General features: G+C 42.9%; 1 protein-coding gene across 4 annotated transcripts; it reads right to left on the reverse strand.

Moving 5' to 3' along the window:
* Positions 1–215: 215 nt before the first annotated feature.
* Positions 216–22,578, reverse strand: SLFN5 (schlafen family member 5). Of its 4 annotated transcripts, none has more exons than XM_070393501.1 (7): positions 22,268–22,578; positions 19,806–19,905; positions 17,063–17,113; positions 14,260–15,317; positions 12,960–13,085; positions 6,661–7,381; positions 216–6,489 (listed from the first exon to the last, which is right to left on the reverse strand). In XM_070393501.1, exons 4-7 carry the CDS (start codon positions 15,275–15,277, stop codon positions 5,640–5,642), a joined length of 2,715 nt encoding a protein of 904 aa, XP_070249602.1. In that variant the 5' UTR covers positions 15,278–15,317; positions 17,063–17,113; positions 19,806–19,905; positions 22,268–22,578; the 3' UTR covers positions 216–5,639. The 4 variants fall into 4 exon arrangements, with proteins under 4 accessions (XP_070249602.1, XP_070249600.1, XP_070249601.1 ...); XM_070393499.1 differs by having other exon boundaries at positions 19,730–19,905; XM_070393500.1 differs by lacking the exon at positions 17,063–17,113.
* Between the last annotated feature and the right edge of the window lie 1,319 nt (positions 22,579–23,897).

Here is a 23,897-nt window from a genome sequence, read left to right on the forward strand (position 1 = left end):
TAATAATGATGCCGCTGTGTTCGTGTGTGCGCGCACGCACATGTGTGTGCATGTGCGTGTGTGCGCGTGTGCGTGTGCGTGCGTGTGTGTGTGCGCGCGCGTAAAACTATTATCAGGTAGCCTGCAACTATCCCCACCAAAGCCATGGTGGTTTTTGCTGCTGGGGGAAGGGGAGAGAAATTAGAGAGGAAAGAGAAAACAATGAATTCAAATTTCTATAAGCTATTTTATTTTTTATTTTTGTAAAAGGTTGAAGCAAATATGAAAAAATATTAGCACTTATAAAATCTATATAGCAAATTATACATAATTTTTAAAACTTTTTGTATTGTTTAAATTTTACCCCTCCTCACTCACTATACATCATTATTCATTATGATCATGAAGGGCTTATCCCAGCGTGTGGATTCATAGAAAACTAAGAAAGTAATTCATAAAACCATTACATCAACAAGTACAAACACACACATAGCAAAATCACATCAGTACACACCCAAGATAATTACACTGTTCCAAATCCAAAAGTCATAAAAAGCAAAAGCTGTCTTTTTCTCATCTGTGTTCCCTCACATTCATTTGCCCTTGCCGAGAGCCAAACAGTATTACCCGTTTTTAGTACACCTCCACAAATATTTAATGTGTTTACAAAGACATCTCTATATCTATAAGTCAAAGAGAAACATTTTTAAAACATGGCCTTCTTCACCCTACTATATAAAGATGGTCCCACATCAATACTTCAGAGTATTACAGTGTGTTGATATGCCATAAGTGAATCAATTCAACCTGTTGAGGGGGATAGTTACTATTTTGCAGTCTTTTGCTATTAAAAATAAAGTGAAGTTCAATGAACTGTACAGAAGTCATTGCACACCTTTGAACATATGATGTAGAAGAATGGCTAGCTAAAGGGAAATGTGCATTTAAAATGTTGGTAGATTGTTCTTAATAGAAGTTGTACTACTTATAGCAATGTATAAAAGTGCTTTCACCCCTGCCAAACAGTAAAATCATTAAGTTGGAATGTAATGATTTTGTCAATCTAATAAGTGGAAAGGAGTGATATATTGTTGTGGTTTTTAGTTGCTACATCTATATTATGACTAAAGATTCCATATGTGTAGAAACTCTTTTAAATTCCTGTTCTGGGTTCTTCTGCTTGCTCACATCCATTGCCCATTTTTCTTTTGGGATCTTAGAATTTTTCTCTTTGATTTTTAGAAACTTGTTTTAAAATAAGGAGTAAACTATTTGTCTATAACTTTCGTTGCAAATATTTTTCCAGTGTATTGTTAGTTTCTTGACCTATTTGCATGGCGTTTTTTATGACAAAGATAATTTTGTTTAAAATAGTCAATATTTTCTTTCATGGTTTCTGATTGGGGACTATATGTAGGCCTTCCCTATGCTGAGATCATAAAAAATGAACGTCCTATTTTTGCTTCATGTACTTCCATCACTCCGTATTTTTACACTTAAGTATTGAATCCACCTGGAATTTATTTCGGTGTCAAGTTTTAATAAAATTATCCCAAGCCTAACTTTTTGCAGATAGGTACCCAAGTCATTCAAAATCACTTATGAAGTAATCCAGCTTTGCCCAACAAATTTGAAAACCACCTTTAACATATACTACATTCCCACATATATTTGAATTTGTTTTTGGACATTCTAATCTGCTCCATTCCTGCCACGTAACAAAACCACATTGTGGTAATTATTGTGGCTTTGTGTCCTAACATTTGGTAATGCTAATGCTCTCGGGTTTCTCCCCTTTTAGGTTTTCCCCTTTTAAATTTTTTCTGGGTGCTCGTGCTTTTTATTTTTCAATAAACTTTAAAATTAGTTTGATGCTTTGGGGAAAGATCTGTAGGTATTTTTATTGGGTGCTATTGAATTTATATATATTAATTTAGTGAAAATGGATATATTTATGATTCTGAGTCTTCTTATCCAAAAACATACTGTGCTTTTTATCTGTTCAAAGTTCCGTTTGTGTTCTTCAGTTTCACTTGTACATTTCTTACTGTAGTTATTCTATATTAGTTTATCTTTTTTGTTGGAATTACTACTGGGCTTTTTTTCTTTCATGATATCTTCTAACTAGGTGTAGTTTGCCTATAGGAAGGCAATTAGATTATTTGCCAATTAAAACATATAGGTTTACCTTATATTTTACTGTTTTATTTGTTCAACCTTCTTTCTTGAAACCACTACTTTCTTCCCAGTTCATTTTTTTCTTACTGAAGTACATTATTCACCAATTATTTCAGGGATGGGCTATGAATGATTAAGAGAAAATCCCAAGTTGTTACAAGTCTGATAATTTCATTATTTTGCCCTCAATCCTGAGTGATAGTTTGACTGGGGAGAAGAGACTAGTTCCAAGTCTCCAAACCTGAAGAGGAGAAGGGTGCACAAAACATACTAGATGGAATAATGGCTGAAATTTTTCCAAATTTGGTGAAACTACCCACAGATGCAAGAAGCTCTTAAAAACCTCAACCATAAGAAATTTTCTTAATTACCAAAATCATCATAATTATTTTTCTTAAGTCAATAATAAAAAAAGAGAAAATCTTCAAAGTAATCAGAGAAAAATGACACATTATATGCAGAGGTACAAGATGAGGAGGACAGCAGATTTATCATTGGAAAAGAAACAAGACAGAAGACAATGGAGCAACATATTTAACTCATTGAAAGACTAAACTATCAACCTAGCCCTCCACCCAGCAGTTATCTTTCAAAAACAAAGGTGAAATAAAGTCTTTGTTTCATACATGCAAAAGCTGAATGAACTCAGCAGCAGCAGACCTACAGTATTAGAAATGTTAAAGCAATTCCTTTGAGCAGAAGGAAAATCATGCAAAATGGAAATCTAGATTTACACAAAGGAATAAAAATCACCAGAAATGGTCCTACATAGGTAAGTATAAAGAATTTTTTCATAGTATTTAAATCCCTTTAAAAGATAAATGGCTGCTTAAAGCAAAAATAATATCAACATATTATGGTATTTATAACATACATAGAAGTAAAATATATCTCAACAATAGCACAAAGGTTTGGAAAGAAAAGATGGAATATACTGGTACTGTTGTGGAATAATAACACTTGAAGGTGGACTGTGATAAGTTTAAAGAGACACTGTATACTGTGGTCTTGGCCAGTGTGGCTCTGTTGGTTGTGCCATGCACCGAAAGGTTGCCCGTTTGATTCATGGTCAGGGCACATACCTCCGTTGTGGCTCAATCCCGGGTGGAGGGAGTGCAAGGAGGCAGCCTATCAATGTTTCGATCTCACACAGATATTTCTCTCTCTCTCTACCTCTCTCTCTAAAAAAAGTAACTAAAAATATTTTTTAAAAGATATATACTGTGAACCCTAGGGCTACAGCTAAAATAACAAACCAAAACGTTATAACAAATAAGCCAATAAAGAAAATAAAATGTAATTATTTTAAAAATGTATGATTAAGTCAAAGGATGCAGAGAAAAAACAGGGGGAAAAGAAACAAAGAAAAAAATGGAAAAATAGCAAACATAGTAGGGTAGATGAAAACCTAAATATAGCAACAATCACATGAAAATTAAATGGCCTAGGAAGGGGGTGAAAGAGACAAGGGATCCTTCTATACTACCTGGCACTACACATTTATTGAATGTTTATGTCATGAGGTTGAGCTCCATTCTTTGCTTCTCTCTTGATGGTAAACTTTTGGCTGTAGTTTTACTAAATTTTTTATTCCTTTTAGATATTGGTAAAGAGAGAGTCTATGAACTTGACTGATCTAGCTCTGTATCAAGAATTGTCAATTTTTATATTTATTTTATTTTAAAAGTATCTTTCTATACTATCCTAAGTGATGTGCAATTTATTCCACGTTCGCTGCAAATCATTTCACAAGAAATTAATTCCATGCTTCCCCATGGACGTGTCTCTAAAATTTTAATATTGTGCCCTAGCTGATTTGGCTCACTGGATAGAGCGTCGGCCTGTGGACTGAAGGGTCCCAGGTTCGATTCCGGTCAAGGGCGTGTACCTTGGTTTCTGGCACATCCCCAGTAGGAGGTGTGCAGGAGGCAGTTGATCTCATTGATGTTTCTAACTCTCTATCCCTCTCCCTTGCTCTCTGTAAAACATCAATAAAATATATTTTTTAAAAAATTTTAATATTGAGACCAGCTGCCAGAAGTAACCAATGCTAGCTTCAAGTTCATACTTCTTACATTGCTATTTCAATTTCATTGGTTATTAAATTAAATGAAAAATAAAGTGTAACCTTGAGTTCAGTACATTCATCCTCTTAGGGACTCTTACATTTAAAAAAAGAAAAAACACACAAAAGCCCACAAAGAAACGGCCTTGGCCCGTGTGGCTCAGTTGGTTGGATATGCACCGTAAGATTGCTAGTTCAATTCCCAGGCAGGGCACAGGCCCGGGTTTTGGGCTCAATCCCCAGTGGGGAGCGTGCAGGAGGTAGCCTATTGATATTCTGCTCTCACATCTATGTTTCTCTTTCTTTCTCCCTCTCCCTTTCTTTTTCTCTAAAAAGTTAATTGAAATATTAAAACACACACACAGTATGTCTCCCTGAGCAACTGTGGCAACCTTACCTTCGAGTAGTAACCTAAGATTCTTTACAGGAACAATATTAAAGCAGAGCTAAAGAGCTGAGATTTCAAGTGTGAAGCACATAATTTTTTTAAAAATTGTGTTCAAAAATACTAACACCATTAAAAGGAATATAATAAAGTAATGCATGTGGTCTTTCAAAAAATTATAATTTGCGCCTTGGCTGGCTTGCTCAGTGTTTAGAGCGTTGGCCCACACACCAACGGGTCTCAGGTTCAATTCCCGGTCAATCCCAGGACCCTGGGTCAGGGCTTGTGCTGGAGGCAACCAATTGATGTGTTTCTCACATTGATGTTTCTCTCTGTCTCTCCCCCTTCCTCCCTTCCACTCTCTCTAAAAATCAATGGAAAGAATATCCTTGGGTAAGGATTAACAACAACAAATGTAATTCGTACCTTCTGATCATACATTTTGAAACATGCTACAATCATTCCTGGCCAATAAGAGCCCAGACATACTACCTGTTTCCATTCCTCATACCCTCCCAGGAGGTCATAGTCAAGCATTTCTGCACCAGGGCTGTGTTAAAAATAATGAAATATCTGAGTCTGCCTGGCACGTACAGCTCAGAGATTTTCTCATGACTTCCCTCACTGAGCACTCCTCTGACCATCCTAAATAACCAACCCCTCTTTCTATCTACCTGCCTGCCTACACACACACACACACACACACACACACACACACACACACACCTGCCTGCCTACACACACACACCTGCCTGCCTACACACACACACACACACACACACACACACACAATGTCTGCATCTCAGGTCCCTCCAATTACTACTCTGGTGTCCTTTACTACTATCTGAAATTTCTTGTATTTGAATTGGTTTACTCTCTGTGAATCTTATCTGTCTTGTTTGCTAACCTATCCCTAATCCCCAGTACTTGGCTCACAGTGAGTATTCATTAAATATTTGATGATTAAATGTTTAAATCACATAGTTTCACACTTAACCAGAGTTGAGGGCTACTTAGATTAGGATCTTCCTGTCAGTTGGAAAACTTCAGAATATACAGGTGTTTCCTTGCCCTGGAAGCCAGACAGAGCATAAGATTGTGCAAAACAGCTGGCTCAGCTGCCCTTGGGTTGATCCCAAACACGATGTTTCTTTCCAGGCCTGAAAATCGACGGACACTGTCCAATACAATGTGCTTGCCCATGATCGCTGATGCATCTCCTACAAATAACAGATCAGGTTCCTCACTGGACTGAGATTCCTCACTGGACTGAGATTTCTCACTGGACTGAGACTTTTTTCTCTTCCTTATTGCTCTTTGAAGCTTAGATTTATATTTGTGTACATCACTTGCTATGCTGCAAATCACAGCAATATCCTTGCAGGAATACCCAGCCTTCAAAAGTGAATGGCATTTTTCTCTTATATAATCTACCATCTGCTCCATATCCTTGTGCTTACTCATCTCTAAGTTGCCTGGAACACCTCGAGACCATTCAGCTTCACTGACTATATTCAGGGACTCGGAGGGGATGTTAGGTGGTGGATTTTCTCTGACTTCGTGCATTATTTCTTGTAGGTAGTTGGCTATTGGGTCTGCATTGCGGACTACTCTGACGAGCTCTTCTCTTGGGTACTGGTCTCCGAGCTTGGGGAGGCCACAGCAGTCCGTGTGACTGGTCTGGAAGTAGTCCAGAAAGATCCAGAGAATTCCAGAGCCATCTTTTCCTCTCTGAGCGATGGTTTTTGCCTTCTTATACCAGTCCCCATTTTCAGTGCGGAAATTCTGAGCTTCATCGATGACGATGTGTTGAATCTTTTCAAAGTTTGAGTTTTTGGTCATGAAGGTTTTTCGGGTCACTGCCTGGCAGATGTTTTTGTGGCTGAAAATGTAAGAAACACAGTTAAGTTTCCCCGATCAACAAAAGGAAGTAAATTTTACTCTTAACCTCATCTCGACATAGTAAATACAATATGAATCTTAGCATGTAAACTCAAAGCCACACCAGCGGAACTTACTTAAAAAAAAAAGTGGATATAGTCAGGCTACCTACCTCACGAACTCTTGCAGGGGCTTGTTCTCACAGATGTAAAGAATGTCACCTGGTTGACAGTGAAACACATTCCTGATCTTTTCTATGATCTTAAAAGCCAAGATGGTCTTCCCTGTTCCAGGTAAGCCATGCACAAACAGCAATCTGGTCTTGCGAAGGTTCTTTGAAAGCACCTCATATTGTTTATCTGTGAGTATATTCAAAACCTCACAGCCCAACTCTTCACTTAACAAAGATCTGAACCCAAACAATACTATCACTAGGGACTGCAACAGAACTTCCATGTCCTCTGTGGTCATCCGGCAGTAGGACGCAGGGTAAGTTGGCAATTCTGAACCATGAAGGGCCTTTGTTGTTTTATCAGGATTCAGCAGGAAGGCCTTGGGAATGATGCACAATTTTCCAGTGTAGCCACCTGTGTTCACCAGCTTCTGCTTTAAGGTACGGGCGACTCTCATAGTATAGTCCTTCCAACAGCCATCGTCCTTTCTGAAGATGGTGTAGAGGACTGGGATTTTTTTCTGGGAAAGTAGAAGAACATCACAGATGACTTCCTGCTTCTCTTGCAAACCCACATCCACAGCCCAGCTTCGAGCAAAAATCAATATTCCTTGAGAGACACGGCGCATTTCCTTATTTATTAAGCTTCTGAGTCCTCCATTTTCCGAGAAGAGTTCCTTGTAGAGTTTTTGTGGAACATACAGCACGCTGTCTGATGATACTAGACAGGGAAAGAATTGGAATAAATTAGAGAATTCGCAGACAAGCTAGTCATCATCATTCTATGTCACAGATTCAATCCACACTTGGGTCTACCAAGTATTAGTACTAGGTTTGCATCAGTAACACAAGATAAAACAATTCCAGTCCAACGGAACTGACAAACAATGGGCATAGACAGAGACAAACAATAATTGTCACACAAAGTAGTAAATTAACGGGAGCGCATTATGTGAACACCAAGGAGGGGTGCAGCTTAGAAGAGAAGATGAAAGTCTTTCTGAAGAAGGTGACACCTGAGCTGCTTCTTACAGGATGATTGACAGTTAGCCAGTTGAAGGAAGGGAGAATAGAGAGATGGGCAAAAGGGGTACATGGAGGCAAGGAACAGCAAGGCTCATTCCGGCAACTCCAAGCAGATCATGTTGCTGACGTGTAGAGTGAAAAGCAAAGAGTGGAGACGGGGAGGAAGGCATTATAGTGCATTTTCATACCTGGCGGTGCTGACTGTGTTATTATATACTTGAAAGTTGCTAAGAGAGATCTTAGATATTTTCAACACACACACACACACACACACACACACACACACACAAATGGTTAATTAATCTTATTGTGGTAATCATTTCACAATACATAGGTGTATGAAATCATTATGCGACACACCTTATACATCCTGTTATCAGTTTTAACTCCACAAATCTGGTGGGGGGGGGAACCTGGCAAATGTTATATACTATGTTAACTTCACCTACATGGCACTCTGTGAAAGGCAAAACTATAGGAATGGAGAACAGATCAATGGCTGCTAGGAGTTAGGGGTTGGAGATTTTGACTACAAATGGGCAACATGAAGGAGCCTTTTTGTTGTTGTTAATGCTTACCTGAGGAGATTTTTTTCCATTGATTTTTTAGAAAGAGTGGAACGGAGGGAGGGAGAGGAAGAGAGAGAAACATCGGTGTGAGAGAGACACATCAATTGGTTGCCTTTTGCATGTGCTCCAGTCAGGTCCGGGATCGCACCTGCAACCCAGGTACTTGCCTTTGATTGGAAATCAAAACCATGACCCTTCAGTGCACGAGCCCAACATTCTAACCACTGAGCACACTGGCCAGGGCAGGAGCCACTTTTTGGTGATTGAATTGTTCTGTATCTTGACTGTGGTGGGCACACACATTATACATATTTAAAAACCCTTAATCTGTTTACAAAGAAAGGTCCATTTCACATTTGTAATTTTAAAAAATTAATTCTTTAAAGTGTTGGTTTTTTTTTTTAAAGTTTGGCTTTTCCTATATGCATATAAAACCTTTTGGGGTCGCCGAAACCAGTTTGGCTCGGTGGATAGAGCGTCGGCCTGCGGACTGAAGGGTCCCGGGTTCGATTCCGGTCAAGGGCATGTACCTTGGTTGCGGGCACATCCCCAGTGGGAGATGTGCAGGAGGCAGCTGGTCGATGTTTCTCTCTCATCGATGTTTCTAACTCTCTATCTCTCTCCCTTCCTCTCTGTAAAAAATCAATAAAATATACTAAAAAACAAAACAAAACAAAAAAAACCTTTTGGGGTCAGGAGCCCAAATTTGGAATCTAACCAAAACTATGAATCCTCTTCTCCGAAACACACACACACACACACACACACACACACACACACACACAATTTGATTTTTTAATTCTACATAAGGGGAAGAGACAAGGATGAATTCAGATTTCTGTGCTTGGCTGAGTGGAGGATGAATTCTCCAATCGATAGAGAAAATTTGAAAAGAATACAGAATAATATGCGGAGTATAGAGAGGAAATAGAAGATTGTCAGAGTGGGAGATTGATTTTGGAAATGCTCAGCTTGGGATACCTGTTAAACATCAAGCTGTCTAGCAAGCAATTGGACACACCGTTAAAGTTTGTCTGGACTCAGAATTACTAGCGTTATTTTCTATAAAAGTGAACTAAACTAAAGGTACTTCCTACTACTACTTCCATTTAACATTATTCTGGAATTATTGGCCAATGAACTGAAATAAGTAAAAGAAATAGTGTACATAAATATAAAAAAAGTTAGTTCAAAATTACTTTTCCTTTTTAATTAATAAAAGTATTATGTAAAATGTTTGGAAATGGCATAATTTAAGACTATGAGCTTTCCTACATGCCAGCAATTCACAATCAGAAATTATTTTCATATAAAGATCTCATTCTAGGAATAAAATTTAACATATATGGTAACAATATGGATAAAACTTTGAAACTATTAAAAGACATGCCATATTTCACTAATTATAAATGTACTTTAATAACTTTTATTCTGAAAGAAAATTTTTTATTGATTTGAGAGAGAGAGAGAGAGAGGGACTTGCTGTTCTACTTATTGATGCATTCATTGGTTGATTCTTGTATGTGGTTCGACCAGGGATTGAATCCACAACCTTGGCGTATCAGGACAATGCTCTAACTACTGAGCTACCTGGACCGGGCTTAATATCTCTTAAATTAAGATATATCCTATAGTTTAATGGACAAGACTTTATTTTTAGTGATAAATAAAATAATGCAATATTATTTTCTTAAATTTGATAAAATATGGTCAAAGAACGCTTGAATAAATGGCCAAACATTCCATGATCAACTAAGAGAAAATGTACTGTTGTAAACATGATAGTTCTTCCTAAATTAATTTATCAATTTTATGTAATTGCCATCAAAATAATATCATTTTATCCTTTTCTTTTTTGTGGAACAAAATGACACTAAGCTTCTTCTAGAAGAACAATGCCATGATAATATCATTTGGGGAAAGTGTATTCTGGTATGTTTTGAATGACAATTTGGCAATGTTCACCTAAGCTTGTAAGTTTAAAGAAGTGATAGCAGGAGTGTTTTCAAAGTTCTATTTTTTTAAAATATATTTTCTGAGTTTCTCACAGAGAGGAAGGGAGAAGGATAGAGAGTTAGAAATATCGATGAGAGAGAAACATCGATCAGCTGCCTCCTGCACACTCCCCACTGGGGACGTCCCTACAACCAAGGCACATGCCCTTGACCAGAATCGAACCTGGGACCCTTCAGTCTGCAGGCCGACGCTCTATCCACTGAGTCAAACCACTTAGGGCAAAGTTCTATTTTTTGACCTTGGTGGTGGTTACATAGGTTTCACTGTTTCATTATTTATTAAGTAATAAGGCTGTTCTATGTATTTTCTGTATATATAGTATATTTCACAATAAAAACAGCTAAAACTTAAAAACATCAGTGTTGAGAAATACTTTAAGATATTATCTTATACTAGAGCCCGGTGCACGAAATTCGTGCACGGCTAGGGTTCCTAGGCTTGGCAGGCGATCAGGGCTAATCGGGGCCTTCCTTCATTCCATGCCGCCTCGTGGTGGTCAGCGCATGTCATAGCAAGCGATAGAACTCCCGGTCTCCCAGTCAAACTCCTGCTGGACACTTTGCATATTACCTTTTATATATATAGACTAGAAGCCCAGTGCATGAAATTCGTGGCGGGGAGGGGGCCGCTGGGGGAGTCCCTCAGCCCGACATGCACCCTCTCCAATCCGGGAGCCCTCAGGGTATGTCCTGCTGATGGCTTAGGCCCGCTCCCAGTGGTTCTCTGCTGTCTGCAGGGCCCGCTTGGCCGCTCCCAGGTCACCGAAGGTGACGGCCAAATGGGCCCTGCTGTGCATGGTCTGTGGGCCAGCTTGGCCACTCCCGGTCACCACGGCAATGGCCATGCAGGCCCTGCTCTCAGCAGCTGCCCCCAGGACTGGAGGACTCCAGTGGGGCTGAGAGGACTGGGCACCACCATCTTGTGGCTATGGGTGCCGCCATCTATGTGTCTGAGTGATGGTTAATTTGCATGGTACACTTTTATTAGATAGGCTAATAAAAGGATAATATACAAACTGACCCTAACTGCAGAGCGACCAGGAACAACCGGTCACTATAATGTGCACTGACCACCAGGGGGCAGATGCTCAGCGCAGGAGCTGCCCCTGGTGGTCAGTGCGCTTCAACAGGGGGGGCTCCAATCGGCAAGAAGCCAGCTCATGGCTGGCCAGTGCAGCGGCGGTGGCGGTGGGAGCCTCTCCTGCCTCCAAGGCAGCGCTAAGGATGTCCAATTAACGGCTTAGGCTTGCTCCCTGTGGGGAGTGGGCCTTAGCCATTAGTTGGACATCCCCCGAGGGCTCCCAGGCTGCCAGAGGGCTGTCTGACTTAGGCCCAATCCTCCAGGGAGTGGGCCTAAGCCAGCAGGTGGACTCTCCCAAGGGGTTCTAGACTGCGAGAGGGCACAGGCCAGGCTGAGAGACCCCCCCCCCCCCCCCAATGCATGAATTTTTGTGCACTGGGCCTCTAGTATAATCAGTAAAAGAACTGGGTAAATCTGAGTTAACTCATGACAAGATGTACATGTACATTACTCAGATTTAGCCCTGTGCTTGCATACAGCTGTAGTGTATTCATTTTGCTACTGAATAATAATATTCCATTATGTGAATACAGTACAGTATATTTATACATATTGTGACAATAGATAATTTGGTTGTTTCCTATTTGGTGCTATTGCAAACAGTGAACTTATGAACACTATGAGATATTGGTAAATCTCCAATTATACGTATTTACTGATGTGTATGCACACATTTTTCTTTAGAAACTAGAAAGAATTGCTGAATGATAGAGTATGCAAAAAACCAATTATACAAGGTAATATCAAATTTGCTTTCCAAAGGGTTTCGGTCAACTTAAATTCCAAGCAGCAATGTAAAAAAGACCCTGATTACCTACAACTTCTCCAATACCTGCTATGTGTTGAGCATCTCTTCATAACTGTATTGGGCATATGTGTCTTCTTTTCTGAGAAATTCATCTTTTTAACTATTTCCCATTTTTCTATTGGCTTGTTTGTTCTTTTGAAAAATTATCTAAGTTCTTTCTATATTCTTGATACCAATTCTTTGTCAGCTACATGGATTGTAAATGTCTTTCAAGATTGTAGATAAATCTTTTCACTCTTTTGAGGAGCATAAGTTCTTAAATTTTTTTTAAGAAGGTTCTGCATGGGTGCTACACTGCATGGTTGTTGTTTTTTTAATACATTTTATTGATTTTTTACAGAGAGGAAGGGAGAGGGATAGAGAGTTAGAAACATCGATGAGAAAGAAACATCGATCAGCTGCCTCCTGCACACTCCCTACTGGGGATGTGCCCGCAACCAAGGTACATGCCCTTGACCGGAATCGAACCTGGGACCCTTGAGTCCGCAGACTGACGCTCTATCCACTGAGCCAAACCAGTTAGGGCATCCTAATTTTAATATAGCAAAATTTATCAGTCTTTTTGTTTAAGTTTAATTCTTTTGTGGCTGGTTTAAGAACTTCTTTCTTATCTGAACAACACTAAATTGTTCATGTACATTTTCTAATAAGAGTTTGCAAGGTTTGTTTCTGACATTTATTTCCCTAAATCTTCTGGAATTGATTTTTTTCTATAGCATAAAACGAGAGTCCAATTCTATTTTTTTTCCATATGGATGCACAACCAACCTGTTCCAAAGCAACCACTGATGATGAATTACCTGGAAAGTGGCGTTTTTGCAGTTCTTCCAGACATTCCAAATTCTTATGAGTGCACACACTGCTGCTTTGGGGTGTGGCAGCTGACACACTCAGCTGAAGGACCATGTCAGAAAGTCTGGAAAGATCTTAGGAAACAAAAACCAAGGGTTTAATATGAAAAAAGGCTGAACTCCAACTTAGAGTTGCGCTGTGTTGCTGAGCCTTTCACTTAGTCTTAGAACTCAAAGTCTTGGCCCACAGATACTTGATTTACATCCGAAGTCAGCTCAGAAAAACCTACTGATATCTTGGGGTGGCAAGGGGACTGGTGAATATCACATATTGGCTCTCAAAAAGGAAAAGTAGAAAAGGAGAAGGACAGCCATGGCTTGGTCATCTTTTAATTGTCTTTAACCCTCACCCAAGGATATGCTTTTTATTGTTGAGAGAGGGGAGGGATGGAGGGAGGGAGCGAGAGAAGGAGAAGGAGAGAAAGAAACATTGATGTGAGAGTGAAACATTGATCGTTGCCTCCCACAAGGGGATCAAGCCCACAACCTGGGTATGTGCCCTGTTGGGGATTCGAACTTGCAACCTTTCAGTGTACAACACCATGTTACAACTAACTGAACCACAGGGGCCAGGGCAGTTTGGTCATCTTTTAGCTCAAAAATAGAAGTGGGGCAATAAGAAAGGCAGAACATTTAATCCAGGGAACCATCCATAACGGGAAGGAAGTGGCAATAAATTAACAAGGACACGTGAAAAGGAATTTCCTGAATAATCAAATGTGAGTTTACAATCAGAAAGGAAAAGAAGAGGCTTGAATGTGAACATAAGAAAGGAAATGAAGATAGAAATGACTAGGTCAAACAGCCCCCTGGACCAACGTCTATTGCAGGGGTCCTCAAACTTTTTAAACAGGGGCCAGTTCACTGTCTCTCAGACCGTTGGAGGGCCAGACTATAGTTTAAAAAAAAAACAAACTATAAACAAATTCCTCTGCACACTGCACATAATCTTATTTTGAAGTAAAAAAACAAAACGGGAACAAATACAATATTTGTATTTGCATGTGGCCCGCGGGCCGTAGTTTGAGGACCCCTGGTCTAGTGGGTCAGCTAGCCCAGGGCATCTGCGCACGCAGGATATTTCAGATGGGCAGAGGGAAGGAAGGGCAATGCCCACCAACTGCATCTATAGGAATTAATAAATCAGATATCTGCAACTCAGAGAGGACCTCTCTTTCCCACAATTTCAAAGCAATACCTCTCTCTCCTCCCTCCAACCCCCCACCCAACATTACAGTTATTGTCTGACCTGGGTCGGCTTCTATCATCCGAATTGCCCATTCCTTGGTGGCCAGCCGTACCACCCGGTTGTCCTTCACCTGCCAGGCACTAGGCTCTTTGGCAAACACGGCACAGCAGAATGGCTCCACCTTGACTGCATAGACATATCCACGGAGGGCCCGCTGATTTTTTACTTCAAGGAATTTGATGGCATATTTTATCTCACACCTCTGGGTACAGAAATGATGGACAGGTAGCTTCCGAATACAGCGACCAATGGAGTTCCTGATGGTGGTGAGGTCTGTTTTCTTTTTTTCATACCCAACAACTTGACGGGTCTTTTCATTCACCCCCAAAAATATGTACCCCCCTTCGGTGTTTGCAAATGCAGACACACAGCTGGAGAGATTCTTCTCAAAGTCTTGCAGTTCCTCTTCTGAGAACATTTTAAATTCAACATGAGTGGACTGAGTAAAACTGAGCTCTTCCAAGTACTGGAGGTCATCTCTAGCAAATAACGCAGCAGCGGAGGCCTTTATGTCATCTTCGCTTTGTACACAATCCTGAATATCCTGGGGGCTTAAACTGGAAGCATGAGTATTGCTAAGAGGCCGAGTCTCCCCTTTGAGGAATGCCAGTGCTTCCTCGGACGTCATCTCCATAGTAGATGTTTTATGTCTCTGGTACAAATTGGAGGACAAAGTAGCAAGCCGTACCCCAGAGGCCTTTGCATTCCACGATTTCACAAAAATGAAAAAGAGGTTTTGGTCTTCCTGTTGCATCTCATCTAAATAGCCTTTGAACATTGAAGGCCATTGCAATCCTACTCCATGGCTCCTATAATCGTAGTCTTCATTCGCAATCTCAATCTTGATCACTCCTCCACCAGAATTCAGCAGAGCACATATTGCATGCAGGATGCTTAGATACTGTTCTTTCTGCAGGTGAGGGTCCATTTCATTCCTTTGCTTCTCCCCAAGGATGACTTTTCCTACATTTAAAACACACTCAGCAAAGTTCGTTTCCAAATCAGTCTTGGGATTCATCTTCTCAGCACTTTTCCTATTCTTACCCTGAAATGTTCTCCTAAAAAAACAGGAAGATAGAACCATTAGAACAGGATACAAATAGGGGCAGTAGGGAATTGACAGTTTAAGGGCACTCTTCTAAAGTGGATTACGTAATTTATTTCCACGGAGCTTGAAGCCAGACTCATACATGAAGGGTGTACAACAGGTCGAGGGACTAAGTCTGCTGGGAGCCCATGGCCACCACAGAATTGATCAAGCGGCTATTTTTATGCTATGATTTTAGTAACTGTTTCTGCCAAGTTCTCTAAATGACAACATCTCTCAAGGCACCTGCAGAAAGCAGGAAGCATCGTAAAAATACACATAGATAAGAGCTGCAATGCAACTGGAAAGATTTCATGGTCAAAATATGTCTTCGATATTTATTGTTGTTCTTGGTACTTGGTCACCGGTTTGATTCCCAGTCAGGGCACATGCCCAGGCTGTGGGCTCAATTCCCAGTAGGGAGTGTGCAGGCAGCTGATCGATGTTGATGTTTCTCTCTCATCATCAATGTTCCTATCTCTCTCTCCCTCTTCCTTCCTCTCTCTCTCTAAAATCAATAAAAACATATTTTTTAAAAAGGATAATGAGACATCTCTTCACATCTACTTGGATAGTAGTAATCTATACTAATAAAAGGGTAATATGCTAATTAGACCGGGAGACCTTCCAGGAGACGTCTGGACGTCCTTATGGACAAAGCCATGGTGGTGGGGCCGAGGCAGAGGTGGTTAGGGGCTATCAGGCCAGGAGGGGAGAACAGTTGGGGGCGAGCAGGCTGGCAGGGGGGGCAGTTGGGGGCAGTTGGGGGTGAGCAGGCTGGCAGGCAGAGTGGTTAGGGGCGATCAGGCAGGCAGGCAGGTGAGCTGTTAGGAGCCAGCAGTCCGAGAATGCAAGAGAGCAGTCAGACATCCCCCAAGGGGTCCCAGATTGGAGAGGATGCAGGCCAGGCTGAGGGACACCCTCCACCCCCTGCATGAATTTCATGCACTGGGCCACTAGTAATAATAATAGTAGTAGTAAAAAAAACAAAAACAGGTGTTGGTGAGGATGTAGAATAAATATGTCAAACTCGCAGCCGGCAGGCCACATACTGGCTGCAAGTTTGACATGCTTGATGTACAGAAATTGGAATCCACATACATTGCTGGTAGGAATATAAAACATTGCAGCCATTGTGGAATATAGTTTGAAAGTTGTTCAAAAAGCTAAACATAGAATTGCTATATGATCCAGCAATTCCATTCCAAAGTATATCCTACACAGAATTGAAAATGGGCAATCAAATGAATCCTTGAAACTCAAATAAGTCATGAATGTTCACAGCAGCACTGTTCACAACAGCCAAAAGGTGGAAACACCTCAAATGTGTATCAACAGACGCGTGGGTGAACAAACGGGCTCTATTCATACAACAGAATATCCTCCAGCCACAAAAAGGAATAAAGTATTGATGCTTGCTTCAACATGGATGAATACTATACCAAGTGAAAGAGCCTGACACAAAAGGTCACTTTATGGACTGTATGTTTATGTCCCACAGAACTCATGTTGAAACCTCCCTAACCTCCACTGGGATGGTATTAGGATGTGGGGCTTGTAGGGAGTAACTAGGTCATGAGAGTGGAGCCCTTGTGATGGGAGTAGTACCCTTATAAAGAAGAGACACCAGAGAGCTTATTTCTCTCTCTGCTCTCTTCACCATAGGAGGATACAAGGAGAAGGCAGCCATCTGCAAACCAGGAAGAGAGCCCTCACCAGATATAGGATCTGCTGGCACCTTGATCTTGGACTTCCCGGCCTCTACAGCTGTGATAAATAAATGTGTGTTGTTTAAGCCACTCTATTTATGATACTTTTATTACAGTAACACAAACTGACTAAGACAGTCACATATAATTCCTTTGATGAGAAATACTCAAAATCGATAAAATCATTGAATCAGAAAGAAGATTGGTGGTTGCCAGAGGCTAGGGGAAATGAGGAATAGGGAGGAACTGCTTCATGGGATTTTATTTGGGAGGGATGAAAATGTTTTGAAGCTTGACAGGAGTGGTGGTTGCATATGATGGTGACTGTACTAAATGCTGCTGATTTGTTCACTTTAAAATGGTTAATTTTATGTTATACAAATTTCACCTGAATTTTTAAAATTTAATAAAAAAATGAAGGTGAAATAATTCATTAGCAGTAGAACTGCAATACAAAAAACATTAAAGAAAGTCTTTAGGCAGAGGAAAATGGTACCAGTTGGAAAACGCATATGCACAAAGCAGTGGAGAATATTGGAAATGATAACTACATGAATAAATTATATATTTATGGGTAAATTTATATATATATATAAATTACACTAAATACATTAAATATATAATTTATATATAAATTATATGTAATTTATATATATAATAAATATATACTTTTTAAACATATCTTTTAAAATTAGAGTACTGACATTAACTCATTTTAAGCCTTTTTATACAATTACAGTAACCAAGATATTATAGAGTTGGTATAAAGATGAAAAATACGTCCATGGAATAAAATTAGGCATCAAATATATAAACAACAAAGGTGCAAAGTGGAGAAAATATAATTGTTTCAAGTAGGACTAGAACAATTGGATATCCATCTACAAAAGAAATGAACTTCAATTCATATTTTCCACCACTTACAAAAGTACTCAAAGATGTCTTAGACCAAAATGTAGAACCTAAAACCCTGTGGAAATAAATGAAGACTGCCCAAAGGAGACCATGCAGAGTCTATTAATTAATTGTTCACTGTGTTTAGGAAAAGAGCCACCATCACTTGCGGTGGCAGAGGAATGGGAAAGCTTTACAGTATAGTTAAAAAAGGGAAGGCTCAGGAATGCTCTGTTTTTTTTGTTGTTGGCTTTTGTGTGTGTGTTTTAAAATAACTCTTTATTGTTGAAGAATTTTTCCCCCATTGACCCCCGCCAGCCCGCCCCTGCCCCCCCTCCCGTCCCATTATCTGTGTCCAAGGGCCACGTATATATGCATAGAAAGTCCTTGCTTGATTGCCTCCCACCCACCCACCCTCCCCTGCCTTCCCTCCGAGATTCCAAATTCGGTTCCATGCTTCCTTCCATGTGCTCTGTTTTGAGGTTGTTGTTTTAGGGAAGCTGAATGTGAACTTATTAGACGCAGGGCATCTTATGTGACTGGTTTGGAAGCCTATGTCTTTCTCTGGTTGGTTCTAAATTGGTAGTGGGGGGCAAAAATTAGGGAAGCGGGCAGTTACTGACTAAGTCCTGGCCAGTTTGAACCAGTTGCCACAGGGGTTGTGGTTTGGCTTCCAGCTAATTTGTTAGAGGTTGTGGGTCAGAGTTCTGTGTTTACTTATCTGACCAGTGTCCCTTTGTATATTCAGTCTCTCAACCTCAAAACCTACGGAGGAAAACACAGGAGAAAATATGTTTACCTTGGGTTCAGCAAACATTTCTTAGAGGTGCCATGAAATGCACAATAAAAAACTTAATATATTGGACTTTGAGAAAGTCTCCTTACTGAAAGACACTGTTAAGGAAATGAAAATACAAGCCCCTGACTGGAAGAAATATTTGCACATGATGTATGTGATAAAGAACTTGTAGCTTTCTAACTTCTATATAGAACTCTTGAAAGGCAATAATATAAGAATAACCAACTTAAAAATGGATAAGAGATTTGAACAGATGCTTCCCCAAAGAATGTATATAGAGAACAAAAATAAGTACATAAAATGATGTTCAGCATCACTAGTCATTAGGGAAATGCCAAATGAGGCCCAGCCGGTGTGGCTCAGTGTTTGAGCAACGACCCAGGAGCCAAGAGGTCATAGTTCAATTCCCAGTTAGGGTACATGCCCTGGTTGTGGTCTCAATCCCCAGTAGGGGACAGGAGGCAGCTGATCAACAATGTGTCTCTCTCATCAATGTTTCTAGCTCTCTGTCCCTCTCCTTCCTCTCTCTCTCTCTCAAAAACAAACAAAAAAAAACACACAAAAAAACAATGAAATAAAACTACAATGAGATAACATTGTACACCTATTAGAATGACTAAAATGATGAGCCAACCAGGTGTTGGTGAGGATGTGGAGGAAAGGGAACTTCCATACGATCCTGGTAGGCACATACAGTACAACCATTCTGGAAAAGAGTTTGGTAGTTGCATACACTTACCATATGACCCAGATATTCTACTTTTAAGTATTTACCAAGAGAAATGAAAACATATGTCCATACAAAGACCTGTGCATGCATGTTCACAACACCCGAGATAGCAGCGTAGGTAAACTCTGGTACTCGCCACCTTCCACAACTACATCAAAATTTATCAAATTGTACATTTTAAGTATGTGCAGTTTACCACCTGTCAAAAATAACCCCATAATGCTATTAAAAACTACAGAGATGGCCCTGACCTGTTTAGCTCAGTGGATACAGCGTCGACCTGCAGACTGAAGGGTTCCGGGTTCAGTTCTGGTCAGGGGCATGTACCTTGGTTGCGGGCAAGTCCCTGGTCGGGGGGGTGTAGAAGGCGGCTGATCGATATTCCTCTCTCGTCGATGGTTCTGGCTCTGTCCTTCTCCCTTCCTCTCTGTAGAAAATCAATAAAATATACTTTTAAAAATAAATAAATAAATAAAAATAATAATTAAAAAAACTACACAGATGCATGATTATGAAAAAATAAGTTAAAAGTATCCATATATATATATATAAAAGGCTAATATGCAGTGTCCCTGCAGGAGTTCGACTGGGAGACTGGGAGTTCGATTGCTCGCTATGACGTGTGCTGACCACCAAGGGTCAGTGCAGAACAAAGGAAGGCCCTGGGTGGCAGCCGGAAGGCCCCAATCGGCCCAGATCACTGGCCAGGCCTAGGGACCTTACCCGTGCACGAATTTTGTGCACTGGGCCTCTAGTGTTACTATAATATAATGAGCTCAGTAGCCTGCTAGGAGTGTATTTGTGATAGGATTAGTGTCATAGAGACCCCAATTCTGCATAGTCCAGATGGAGACTTTTGTGTGTCCCCATGTTCATTTGATAATAACCACCACCCCATCCTGCCCTTTCCCTTACATATTGGAAATTTACACTTCTCAGCTCTGCAAAGTCCCGTGTCCATGGAAATCTTCGTGTGAAAAACAGATCATCCTAACTGCCAGTGAAAATTACATCAGCAACAGAAGAGAAAAATCTCTCTTCCTTCCGGTACATAAAAGCAGAAAGTGTTCCATTTCATAAAGTTGCCTTTGTAGATTTTGTTTTTCTAGCAGAGGAATCCCCCAAGACCCTTGGTCTTCAGAAACTGTTGCTCTGGCCTGTGAAATGTCTAATAGCCTTGACAAATACTATAACTATGAATGGTTGTTTACTTAATGTCCTATTGCCATGACAATAATATTGAAATTGATTTCTGTTTTCTGATAGGCACAAACACCTCAGAATTTTCATAATCGGGCCAGGAGCAGATCATCACATTTCAGTCTTCTTCTAGTGGCAAGAAAGTACTAAAATTTGTGATTGCTCATTTTTAAAAAATTATTGATTGATTTGAGAGAGAGGAAGAGAGAGGGAAAAACGCTGATTTGTTGTATCACGTATTTATGCATTCATTGGTTGTATGTGCTTTGATGGGATATTGAACCCACAACCTTGGCATATTGGGACCACGCTCTAACCAACTGAGCTACTGGGTCAGGGCACTCATTTTCTTACTTAAACAAATGAGTTGAAGAGTGTTGTGTGGTGAAGGCCCGGGAACCGGGTGGAGGGGAACAAGGCGGGGAAAGAGGAGGACATCTGTAATACTCTCAGCAATAAAGATAAGAAAAAAAACTATATTGGAGGCCCTAACAATACAATAGGATAAGAAAAGAAAGAAAATTTATAAGACTGAGACCAAATTATCATTATTTTCAGACATAATATGTAGGTAGAAATCCAAGGTAAATTGTAGAAATAAATCAAAAACAAGTTTCTAAAAACAACACTTCTGGCCGCTGTTCTTAGCTGCTCATCTTCCCTCCTCTTCGGGCCACAGGAATCCCGCCTCCACGCAGACTTCAGCGGAATCAGTTTCAGTTTCCCCACCGAGGCAGCGAGGCCTCGCCTCCTTTCCCCTGAGCCACCGCACCCACTTCCTCCTAGAGACCCCGCTCTGAGGTCAGGATGGGTGCAGATGAACCCGCAGGAGCCAAGCAGAGGTGCCGCCGCCGCCCAGCATCCCCTCCCTACACCCCAGGCCTAAGGATTCCTTCTGGCTCCTAGACAGTCATGTGCAAAAGTGGACCAGAGCCCTGGCCCGTAGCTCAGTTGGTTAGAGCTTCCTCTTACCCCAAGGTTTCGGGTTCCATCCCCCATCAGGGCACATACAAGAATCCACCAGAGGGGGTAGTTGGGGGGGGCGGGGGGGGAATCAAACAGTGAAAGCAGAACTGAGTGGAACAACAAATCAATGCAAATCAATGTCTCTCGTCCTCTCTCTCTCTCAAATCAATTTTTACAAAAGATATATTTTTTAAGACAAAGTGGGCCAGAATCACTCTCGGGCAGCACAGCCTCGGGGAACAGAGCCCTAGTGAGCCACTATCACTGGTTCTCAACCTTCCTAATGCCGCGACCCTTTAATACAGCTCCTCATGTTGTGGTGACCCCCAATTTCATTGTTACAAATTGAACATAATTAAAGCACAGTGATTAATCACAAAAACAATATGTAATTATATACGTGTTTTCCGATGGTCTTAGGCGACCCCTGTGAAAGGGTCGTGCGACCCCCAAAGGGGTCGCGACCCACAGGTTGAGAACCGCTGAAGGACCAGGGCTTGGGGTCTGGCCTGCGAGCCCGCCCACCGGGTGGGAGCTGTTAGGGTGTGAGGACTGGCGTCCCAAGCCTGGGGTCCCCGGGTAATCCGCGGAGCACAGCCTCTTCCAATGAGCGGGACACTGACCTGATGGGTCCCCGGGCCACAGCCGCAGCCGCAGCCGCTTCACCTTCGAGCTCGGCACCCGGTTAGCGGTTTCCTGTAAAGTTCTCTGAGCCCCTGAACCGAGGGGGGTGGGGGGGGGGGACACGACGACTTCCGCAGGCTGGTTTGGGAAGATGTGGGCTGTGACGCTGGGCGCCTCCCCGTCCCCCGCAGCTCGCCGCGGGCTCCAGGCTCCCGGGTCCTTGCCCGCCCACTTGTTGGAAGTGGCTACTACTGAGTGAGAGTCCACAAACCCAGGCTCCCTCCCAGGCGGGAAAGGGGCCCGGGGCGGGGAAGGAGGTGGGGGGCGGGGAGGAAGGAGCCCCCGGGCGGGAAAGGGGCCCCGGGGCGGGGAAGGAGGTGGGGGGGCGGGGAGGAAGGAGCCCCCGGGGCGGGAAAGGGGCCCCCGGGGCGGGAAAGGGGCCCGGGGCGGGGAGGAAGGAGCCCCCGGGCGGGAAAGGGGCCCCCGGGGCGGGAAACGAGCCCGGGGGCGGGGAAGGAGGTGGGGGGCGGGGAGGAAGGAGCCCCCGGGCGGGAAAGGGGCCCCCGGGGCGAGAAACGAGCCCCCCCCCCCCCGAGCGGGGGGAAACGAGCCCGGGGGCGGGGAAGGGGCCCCGGGGCGGGGAAGGAGCTGGGGGGCGGGAAAGGGGCCCCCGGGGCGGGAAAGGGGCCCCCGGGGCAGGGCAGGGCCCCCCGGGGCGGGGAAGGGGCCCCCGGGGCGGGGAAGGAGCCCCCAGGGCGAGAAAGGGGCCCCCGGGGCGGGGAAGGGGTCCCCGGGGCGGGGAAGGGGCCCCCGGGGCGAGAAAGGGGCCCCCGGGGCGGGGAAGGGCCCCCCGGGGCGGGGAAGGGGCCCCCGGGGCGGGGAAGGGGCCCCCGGGGCGGGGAAGGAGCTCCAGGGTGGAGCCCAGGCCCAGGGCTGCAGCCGCTGCACCCCGCCTTCACCACCGCAGGGTCGGGGTCCTGCCCGCACCTGGGGAGGGGGAACCGAGTTTTTGGAGGACCTGTGCAAAGGGGCGCGGGACTCATTACCCGTCAAGGTTTCTCCTCTGCAGCGCGCCTACCTCCAGGAGACAGCGATGGAGCGATGGAGCGTCCCAAACCCAGAGCCTTGGCCGTGACCCTGCAGGGGCCGGTCCTTAAATCACCTGAAATCGGTGACAATTCACGGGGCGGGGCACAGGAGACAGGAACAGCCCAAATAGGTTCGCGTCTGTAGACCGGAACCCCGCTTCTGCGAGGACAGCAGCCTTGGTGATCTTTGGTAGTTGGGGGTGGAGTGTTGTTTCATTATGTTTTCCAATGAGCGGGGCAGTACTCGCCCCATCCAGGGAGGGATTTTCCCAGAGCAGCCCCACCTCCTCTCACCCTGCCCGGAAGCCCCAGCTGCCCGCGGGCCACAGGTCTCGCTCCCCAACGCCTCCAGCCGGGTTTGGGGCTGGAATTGCGGGATCGGTCGCCCCGACTCTCCCGGGGAGCGAGGAGTTGGCAGCGCGGAGTGTCACCGCTTGCTAGAACACCTTCAGGATCAGGCGATGGTGTTTTGGTGAAAGAAAAGGGGAAATGTCCTTTTGATTCACCTGCCCACTGCAGGCTTGCTCACACCCCAGCCTTG

The sequence above is a fragment of the Myotis yumanensis genome, unplaced genomic scaffold (assembly GCF_028538775.1).
Source record: "Myotis yumanensis isolate MYYU_CA2020_CCGP unplaced genomic scaffold, mMyoYum1.0.hap1 SCAF_16, whole genome shotgun sequence".
Lineage (NCBI taxonomy): Eukaryota > Metazoa > Chordata > Mammalia > Chiroptera > Vespertilionidae > Myotis > Myotis yumanensis.